Source organism: Eretmochelys imbricata, chromosome 3, assembly GCF_965152235.1.
Source record: "Eretmochelys imbricata isolate rEreImb1 chromosome 3, rEreImb1.hap1, whole genome shotgun sequence".
In the NCBI taxonomy this organism is placed as follows: Eukaryota; Metazoa; Chordata; order Testudines; family Cheloniidae; genus Eretmochelys; species Eretmochelys imbricata.
The window spans coordinates 75,709,275-75,719,808 of NC_135574.1; the positions used below are offsets into that span (position 1 = coordinate 75,709,275).

General features: G+C 41.9%; 1 protein-coding gene across 1 annotated transcript; it reads left to right on the top strand.

Annotated features, from left to right (window-relative positions):
• The first annotated feature begins 776 nt into the window (after nt 1–776).
• On the top strand, nt 777–8,846 carry LOC144262715 (thiosulfate sulfurtransferase/rhodanese-like domain-containing protein 3). The gene is made up of 4 exons (XM_077812864.1): nt 777–967; nt 5,455–5,625; nt 5,823–5,982; nt 8,634–8,846. Exons 1-4 carry the CDS (start codon nt 865–867, stop codon nt 8,698–8,700), a joined length of 501 nt encoding a protein of 166 aa, XP_077668990.1. The 5' UTR covers nt 777–864; the 3' UTR covers nt 8,701–8,846.
• The last annotated feature ends 1,688 nt before the right edge of the window (nt 8,847–10,534 follow it).

Genomic DNA, 10,534 nt, shown 5'->3' on the forward strand with positions numbered 1-10,534 from the left:
CAATGGCCTAGTTTATTGACTCCTAGTCCCTACTTTCACCTCTAAACTATGCTACCTCCTCTTTTAGGCTGAAGGTTGGAAAAGTTTATTATATGACATGACTGGTTTGCACCAGTGACAGGTCTTCCATGTGGAAATGTACAGCCACCATATGCCACTTGGCTGGCTGCTAGAGTCTTTATAAAAGCATTATAAAATACTCATCTTTTCAGTAATCCACATTATCTTATATATGTATAGAAACACACTTTTTAAAAAAATCATACGCCTGATTGCTTGACAGAAAAACCACCGCTGCTCAACTTCTAATATGAGTTTCTCAACCTTTACACCAAAGCCTTTTCGTTTCTTTGAAGAGACATTGTTTGTAAGATTGCGAGATGGGAGCTGTGCCCATAATGCTACCGGCTGAATCACCAGCCTGTAGCCTCAGCTGGTAGCACTACCCTTGCCATGTGGGAGTCCCAAGTTTGGAGCGATCTTTGCTCGCTGGGCTAGCTGAAGGGTAAACACAGAAGCTTGCACTTGTTAGCTTAAGTCTGTTAAATTCCACATTAATTTTCCAACGTTGGGACTCCACAACAAGGATTTTTTTTTTAATTAAGCAGAAAAATCAACTACTGGCGTGGGCCTCCACTTGTCCATTTCACGGGAAACCCCAGCTAGGAGCCCTCACTTTGCAAGCTCCATCACCCCGCCTCACGCCCGCAATGGGCGCAGCCCTGCTGTCACGCGGGCAGGCCCTTTCAAGGGCTTGGCTCAGCAGGCCAGACAAGAGCGAGCTCCGCCTGTCGTGCGCTGCCTAGCGGGGCGGCCTGAGGGCGGACAGAGACGCACGCAGGCGCCGCTAGCTGGGGTCCGGTCATGTGGGGCTGCCGCGGGCTGAGGTGCGCCGCCCGGGTTCTGCTTGGTGTCCCGCGGGCGGCCGGGGGCTGGAGCGGCAGCGGCCCCCGCCCGCTGCAGCCCGGTGAGTAGGCGCCGTGCAGCCGGCTGTCCCGCTGGGCAGAGTGCCGGGCTTAGGCCGGAGGATGTTCCTAGCCCCTTTTAGAGGAGCGTCGGCAGGGGGCCGCGGCCATCGTGTGGGGGAGGCGAAGCTCCGTTCTTAGCGCGCGAGGGACAGGCGCAAGGCTTGGGGCACTGCTGCACGTGAAAGTGGCAGGGCGGGGGGGCGCGCGTGTCTGGCAGCTGCGGTGTAATGTTAAAAAAGTGTTGCACGGCTGGGACTGAGCAGGCTCCTGCGAAGTGAGGCTACTCCATAGCATCCGCTGAAGCTGCTGCCCTGCCCTTGACTCTGGTATTACGCTCGCCTAGATTTTGTTTACACTGTAGTCGTAGCCCTAGGTCCCACGATATTAGAGAGCCATGGTGGGTGTGGTGATACGGTAGAAGTTGTGAGCTGACTGATCAACCTCTTTTGGAACCGGAAGTATGTGATCCGGCAGCAGAGACAAAAAAAGACAAATATGTTAAATGTAAACTTAAACCAAAAAAAAATAATTCTTTTTTTACAAGGTAAGGAAACTGTTTCTGTGCTTGTTTCACTTTAAACAATGATCATTAAAAGCAACATTTTTCTTCTGCATATTTACGTTCCAAAGAAGAATTAAGTCAATGTTCAGCTGTAAACTTTTGAAAGAACAACAGTAATGTTTGTGCAGAGTTATGGACGTTCCCTTCTTTGTTAGTGATTACAGAAGTCTAAGAAGTGTGTGGGCCTTCTATAATCAGGCACACAAGGCCTGAAGACTCTAAGACAGAGGTAATCAATAGGCAGACCGTGGGCCAAATCCAGACCATCAGATGCTTTTGAATGGACTCTGAAATCTTTTTAAAAAAACAGGAGTACGTGTGGCACCTTAGAGACTAACTTATTTGAGGATAAGCTTTTAAATTGCCACAGGTACTCTTGTTCTTTTTGCGGATACAGACTAACATGGCTGCTACTCTGAAACCTGACATCTTTTTATACTTTATTGTTGGGTCGTGTGGTGTTCTTTTTTCCTCCTGTCTCTCTCTCTGGAGTCTGACAAAAAATAATTGACTATCCTGGCTCTAGGATGACTGTACAAGCAGACAAGTGGTATCTGGAAAGTCAAGAGAATTTTAGCAATTGAAAAGGAAAGTGACTCTTAATCACTGTTAAATTTTATGTGAATGCTTCTAATTTAAAATGACTATGGCCCACGTTTTTAAAGGTGTTTAGGTGTTGCTGAACTCAGTCCAATTGACTGTCAATAGGATTTTGGCTCTGAAGTGATTAAACTGCCTTTGAAATGACACAGGCTCCTAAATCTGTGTTTACAGAATAGCACAATGGAGTTTACATAGCACAATGGAGCTGGGGCCTCTGGGCACTACTGCAATACAAATAGTAAGTGTAATAGTAAAATCTAAATAGTGTTAGTGATTTTAACACCTCTCAGGCCATGCTAGTCTCTTATTTAGAGCCCTTTCCTGGCTCCCCTTTTCTCATGTTAGGTGTTGGAATGCTGAGCACAGCAACACCAAAATACCTTAAAAATTTGAGTCTAAGTATCAGTCCTTTATACAGAGTGTTTTGTTTTTGCTGGAGGACATCTTGAAGGTATGATCACATATTTACTGGAAGTGCTAATAACTGAAGGAACAAATCTGAAATTAAGAAACACACAACCAAAATAAGTATCTTTTAGGCCTCTTTCTTATACATCATAAATAACTTTTTTTTAAATTTCTATTTTTATTAACCTGATGGTAGCAATAAAAATGATTGTATGTAAGTGGAATGAGTCTATGACCAGCCAGTAGGAAACCAAGGATTGTAAATAAACATCCATTTTATAGTGCTTAAGAGTTTTATTAAAATGCAAATGAACCTGAGGGACAAGCACAAACCTTAACATAAATACTAGTAGAAAATACAGTCTGCATTTTTGTGATTGAGGCCTGCACCTGTGCTGATAAAGTTTCAAAAAGAAACAATTTCATTGTCAGTATTGATCAAAGATAGGAAGCAAATCCCACTTCTTTGATTGAGCCATCTCACAATACCTTTTTAAAATCCACTTTAGAACCTCACACAGAATAAACAGCCCAGTCCTTCCTGACTCTTGGAAAGAGAGAAACATGTGTATATACTTTATTTCTAATTTTGGGAGGCACTAGGATAACCATGGTGACAGATAGTGGAATAACTCAGGCTCACATTAACATCTGTAAACTTGCCATATAGGGTATGTCTACACTATGAAATTTAGTCGATTTAATAGAAGTCGATTTTTAGAAACCAGTTTTATACAGTCGCTTGCATATGTCCACACTAAGTGCATTAAGTCGGCGGAGTGTGTCCTCACTACCGTGGCTAACATTAACTTACAGAGCGGTGCACTGTGGGTAGCTATCCCACAGTTTCTGCAGTCTTCGCTGCCCATTGGAATTCTGGGTTAAGTTCTCAATGCCTGATGGAACAAAAACATTATCGCGGGTGGTTTTGGGTACATGTCATCAGATCCCCCTCTCTCCATGAAAGCAACGGCAGACAATCGTTTCGCTCCTTTTTTCCTGGGTTACCCATGCAGATGCTATACCACGGCAAGCATGGAGCCCGCTCGGCTCACCATCAGTGTACGTCTCCTGGGTGCCGGTGGCAGATGCGGTACGGCATTGCTACACAGCAGCAGCTCCTTGCTTTCACGGCAGATGGTGCAGTAGGACTGATAGCTGTCGTACGTCTCCTGGCAGACCTCGGCGAGGTCGATTGGGGCACCTGGACAGATATGGCTCTTCTCCTCTTAGAGCACTGAATGGGAGCCAGAGATTTCAGGTCATTTTCTTTAAGTTTCATCTCATGGAGATTCAGCCCTGCCTGGAATACAATGCAAGCTGGAGGCTTCTGCCTCAGGCTGCTCTCCCAGCCGGCAGCACCGCACGGTCGCACCTACCCCTTGCTCCCATGGCTCATGAAAACTGGACAGTAGTAAGGAGCAGTTCAACTATAGGCTGAGCAAGTGCAGAAAGTAGGAAATTTGTATGTTGGTAGAATGTGCCTTTGGACATTTAAAAGCTTGCTGGTGCTGTTTGCAGACTTGGTCAGACCTCAGCACAACCAACATTCCCATTGTTATTGCTGTTTGCTCCATAATATCTGTGAGTAAGGGGGAAACGTTTATGGCGGGGTGGGAGGTTGAGGCAAATCACCTGGCATCCGATTTTGAGCAGCCAGACACCAGGGCAATTAGAAGAGCACAGCAAGGTGCACTGCGCATCAGAGAGGCTTTGAAAACCAGTTTCATGACTGGCCAGGCGTCAGTGTGACAGTTGTGTGTTTCTCCTTAATGCAAACCCGCCCCCTTTGTTGATTTTAATTCCCTGTAAGCCAACCACCCTCCCCACTTCAAAATAAAGTAACTATTGTTTTGAAACCATGCATTCTTCTTTCCCCCTCCCCCCCCCCGCCTTCTAATCTGCAATAACCTCAGGGATGGAGATGGTAGGGGGAGCGTAGAACCATTCTATGTTCTATGATTCTGGGGAACTGCATGGTCACCTGTGCTGCTAAGTTTGCCATGCTGACCAAACAGGAAATGAAATTCAAAAGTTCCTGGGGCTTTTCCTGTATACCTGGCTAGTGCATCGGAGTTCAAAGTGCTGTCCAGAGCAGTCACAATGGAGCACTCGGGGATAGCTCCTGGAGGCCAATACCATTGATTTGTGTCCATACTACCCCAAATTCAACCCAGGAAGGTTGATTTTTAGTGCTACTCTGTGGCGGTTCAATACAAGACAGGACACGGCTTTAGACTAGCAAGCAGGCTGGTCTGCTGACGGGATCTCCCCTGTCAGCTTTTCCACCTCTCTTTTTTATTTCTCTCCCCCCTGCGCATTACATACTCCGACCGCAAAAGGCATCAACAAAGGAAATAATATGACTTTGATTAATATCTTATTTACCAGCCTCTATCTACTACAATCTTTGTTCTCAGGCCTTGAGCCTAGGCCAAGGAAGCTTCCCACGGTTGATGTCCTTATTTTGACTTCCCAAATGGTCCATGTTTCCATGGTCCATGTCCTTGGACAGAGCAGAGCAATGTGTGCATTGCTCCTACACAACAGTCAGGGTGTGCCCTGACTGTTTCCAGGTGCATGAATGCTAGATGAACTCTTCAGCTACTCCCCTTGTTGGGGAGGAGTACAGAAGTCCATTTTAAGAGCCCTTTAAGTTGACGGAATGGGGTTGGTTGTGTGGACACGGTCTTTTTTTTTTTTTTTTTTAAATCAACCTAACATGGCTAAATTCAACCTAACCCCGTAGTGTAGACCAGGCCTTAGTGAATTTTCAGTGGTAAATTCCCCCAGATTGCCGCATCTTAATATTATTATTATTTATTAGCATGATTACTGGTAACCACCTTTTCCAAGATTTCTTTATGATTTTTCCTGCTTCTTGTGGGATGACAGTCCTTTTTCTTTTTCTAGGTCTGAGAACTGTTAATGTGATCTTTCGTAATCTTGACACTGCTGCTGATTGTAGTCTTTCCTATAAAGAACTCAAAGGCTTGCTAAAATCCCAAACGACTCTTATTGATGTTCGAGAGAAGTGGGAAACTGGACAGTTTGGAAAAATTCCTGGCTCCATCAACATACCATGTAAGTCATACATATCACTGAATAGCAACAAGATCAGAAACATTTAAGCCTAAACTTGCAAGCAAACCCTGGTGACTTGTCATACATATTGCAACTTGTTTTTGTCAGACTCTTCTGGGAAGCTAACTAGTATAAATCTTCACCAACAAAACTCCTTCATGAATTTCACATAAAAGACTTTGCATCTATTCTTGCAGTAGGTGAGGTTATGGAAGCTCTACAGATGAACCCAAAAGACTTTAAAGAACGGTACAATCAAGATATGCCTGCTAAATCTGACCATCTAGTCTTTTCCTGCATGGCAGGAGTGCGAAGCAAGAAGGCATTGGATATTGCTATGTCTTTGGGCTTCAGCAGGTAAGCAATTGAGGTGCTGGCTGGGTAAGCTCCTGTATGGAGAACAGGATTAATGGGAAAAGTTGCTGTCTGCAAAGTAGACTGCTTCCTTGGTGGGCTCAGGGAGATTAGAGAGGCTGCAAAGACAGATGAAATCCCCCATTATTATTGCTTTTTTAAATCTTCTTCATATTGACTGGGTACATATCACCTCAGGAAAGGATGCTCATAAAACGTCTAGAAGCTATAAACGATTGCTTCTTGGAGCAGCTTGTCCTGGCACCCACAATGGAAGAGGCAATCTTTTATTTAGTCCCAAGTGGAGCACAGGCTCTGGTCCAGGAGGGAAATATAGCTGAACAGTTTGGTAATCACGAGCATAATGTAATTAAACTTACCCTTGTAAGGGGGGCAAATGCCAAAATAAACCCACCACAGTAGCATTTAACTTCAAAAGGGGGAACTGCACAAAAATGAGGAAGCTAGTTAAACAGAAATGACAAGGAACAGTCACAAGGGTGAAATGTCTGAAAACTGTAGGGAGACTAATTTAAAAACCCCATAATATAGGCTCAAACTAAATGTATACCCCAAATCAAGAACAAACATAAGCTAAACAGCAGTGTAAAAGGCAATTACAGGCAAAAAGTCATTTTCTAAAAATTGGAAGTCAGCATAAACTTTGGCAAATCGAGTGTAAAAGTATAATTAGACAGGCCAAGAAAACTGGAAGATCAACTTGAAAAAACAGAAACTAACAGCAAGAAAAATTAAGTATATCAGAAGCAGGATGTGCCAAAGGAGCACTCAAGAAAGACAAAGCTGTTGCAGGGAAGCTAAATGAATTCTTTTAATCAGTTTTTCACTGCAGTGAAAAATAGTGGGATTGCAACACCATACTCAAGGTGTTCCCTACCCCTCCTACTGCCAGAAGTATTTGGCACTAGCCACTATCAGAGACTAGATATTGGGCTAGATGGACCACAGGTTTGACCTAGTATGGCCATTATCTTAAGGGTACAGGTGAAGATGTGAAAACAAATGGAATAACGAGTACCTAAACTGTTGGTGTGGTGTTTTTTTGGGGTTTTTTTGTGTTTTGTTTTAAATAAAGATGGTACTTTGCAGCTCTGTTCCCAGAATGTAGTTTGAGACATCTCTGGTCAATCAGTAACAAGACTTTTCCCACTGCTGTCAGTTCTGCAAAACTAGAACAGCTCTGGGAGGCTTAACTGAATTCTCTTGTTGCATGTCAAAAAAACTGTTGGCTGATTTTCAATTGCAGTGCCATCTGTGCAACCCTATTGTCGTCAAATCATGTCCTCAATTATATAATCCTTTGCTAGATTGCTCAGGTATATGGTAATTAAGGGCATAACATGATTGCACAGGGGTAAGATGAAAGCAGCACTTAGCTGCAGAATTCTTATTACTCAGGTTCCTCTTATCTAACCATCAATCTGACTTTCAGGCCGCAGGCAGAGTTTGGACTGCTGGCAACCTTTGCTCTTGTAAACTGAGCAAATATTGAAGTGGAAATAGTTCATACCAAAATGGAACGCCATAATTCCAATCTTCTACTCTACTCTTCTGAGTAGAACCAGACTAAACCATCTATGACCCCACATTGTTTTGTGTGTGGGTTGTGTTTTTGTTGTTGGGGTTTTTTGTTTGGTTTGTTTTTAACATGTTGAAACTTCACTATCTGTTTTTCATATTGCTTCATAGAAAAGGCTCTTTTTTTGTTTTTTCCTTCTTAAGTTTGGTTACTTTGTAGATTGGAAAAACCTCCTCAGTTAATGTCAGCACACAGTTCTTTTTAAACTGTCATTCTGGCCCTAAATGCTCCACTACCCACCCACCTGCCCCTTTATGCTATCTTCTAGGTAGCATAGCATTTGGGAAGGTGTTGGGGACCAATCAGATATTGAACCTTCTCTCCCTCACCTCCATTAATATAGGGAGTCTCCTTAACAATCTGAAATCCATATTGCAAACATAACAGGTTAGCTAATGAAGAACTAGGAACCCATCAAACAAGTATGCATGGAAAACATGAATGGTGGATTTAAAACAAAAACTCCAACTTTCTTAAACTAGTGCAAATGTGAGGCCAAAATGATCTTCACTGTAATGGTTTGAAATGTTAGCACTCTACCAATGCATTCAACATGTTTATAAACTTCTCCTTAGAATGTATAGATCTGAATCCAGTCTCAAAGTGAGGTTTGGACTAAGTTGATAAGGACTAAATTGGTACCACTTAAATCTCCCAAAGTAAAGTGAATCTACTCCTATTACACAACTACTTGATCAAACTGTATTTAAACATGGCCTGTGTTTTTTTTTTTTCTGAATGCAATATGCATTGACCATATGCCACCACTTGCTTGACATTAATCCCCCATGTTGTTCATTTTCTCTAATTGAAATAGGATCACTGAGTGAAAGTCAACCATAAAGACTACTGCAAAATATTTGCATTTTTGCTCTGTGAAACTAGGAGCAATTAGACTGTTTTGCAACAATGAACACTACCACTATTGTACAGTGTTTCTTAGAGAAACTAGAGAATACTTTTTTTTTTTAAAGCAACTAGGCTTTATTCTTTTTGTACAAGATTACCAGTAATAACATCTCCATAACACTGACAATCTTCTGTGTACTTTCAGAGTTCAGCACTATGCTGGTGGTTTGGAGGAGTGGGCAAAATATGAACCACCAGAGACAAAACAATGAAGATGAATTTTGGAATATAAGCCTTGTTATAGTGTCCTGATATTAATACAAGATATTACTAGCCTTGTGTGAAATAAGATTGAGAATGTGGGGTGAAGGGGAATGTTTGTTTATATATGTAAACTTAATAAACACTGTTAAAAGTAGCTGGTTATTCTGAATTTAAAATGTGATTTGAGAGTTGAAGATTACACAAGTAGCAATTTGATTCTCCTTTGGTCATATGTTAAAATTACTATGAAACTACTCCATGAAAAAAATTTAAAGCTAAGGACTCCAAAGTAAAAACTGAACATACTGTACTAATGATATACTTCATAGTAATGTGTACAACAGGGGATCATGGTTAAACTTATGGTGATGAACAGACTTTATAAATTTTGTTATATAGTCCTCTTGCCCAGTTATTTTAATTGGGTTAGAATGATACTTGGTACTAATCTGCATATAGTAGCTGTTCTTAACCTGTATTGTCAGAAGGGCAAATAGGAAGGGAGGAACAGATCCTGCAAACACAAGAGGTGACACTCTCAAATTTGACTGCAAAATGTAATGAGTCTGGCTACAGGAGCTATGTAAAGGTACTTCAAGAAGGTTTAGTAACATTTAAAAGTAAATATAGAGTTTTGGCTAGAAAACTACAGACAATTCATATACCTTCCTTATGAGCCTAATGTGAAATAAGAATTTAGGCATATGACCTGATAGTATAGATGTGATTGATTTAGGTTTGGATTCTTCAGAGCCCAAGGGAGTTAGACACTGACTAGCTCTACAGTGAGAAATACAGATCAACAATTATTAGCAACCCTGCTCATATAAGTACACTTGCTATTGTATTACAGTAGAATCCCCAGTTTATAAACTGGGCATTGAGTTCATAAAATTGAACATTATGAAGTTATAGTTGGTATGGTGCATAAGCTGTAGTTTGATGCACTGCATCATTTTGTCCTTCATGCTACGGCAAAGTGACTTCCAATGCATTGAAGGAATCAGAATATGAAGGGATGTCTACTTGCTGCTTTGACATTTTCATTATGTAACATATTCCCCATCAAGAAAAATGGTTTGCATAACTTATAGCTTATAAAACTGAAGTTCTGTTGTGCTTAGACTTGCAATTTGTTGCAGGTTAGATCACAGGCTACTCAATGAGCAGCTTTGCCCTTTAACTTTCCACCTGCATAGGAGAAGAAATGTAGATTTTTCTTTTAGATATGGGTCTGACTGGTTACTTGTGCATGACTAGACAACTTTAATGATCTCTAATGGGGTAGCAACTATTGAGCAGTGGGTTCAGTGTAGGGTACACAACTGTTTATATTGCCAAATGAGGGATGGGAGAATTACCAGGATAGATTCTTGCTAAATAGGAATAGAGAGGTTACTGTGTGGGGAAATGTTGAGAATCGCTGCTTAAGTCCATTTGCAAGTTATTGGAACATGAATTAGCAGTGCTTTATATGGTAAGTGAACTACACATGTCCCCTAATCTGTACAAATAGCTTTCCTCTGGAGTTGGAATTTTGACTTAGCCTTCTTTGGCATACTACTTGATGACCTGACAGACCACCTCTTTATGTTCAGTCCCCAAAGGTGGGACTTACAGGAGCACTAAGCTAGCCATCCCCCGCCCCCTTTTAAAGGAAGAGGGTGCTTTTGGAAGGGCACTTTTCAACAGTAGAACTCTTCCTCCTCTCCACCTAAGTTGTTTTGACAGAACCTTGATTTGTTGGTGATAAGGGCACACTTTAAAGTTCTCTCTTGCAGGCTTTTATTAAGGGTGTTAATGTAGATTTGCCTTACAGGGACAGTTGGTGTCATGCATATC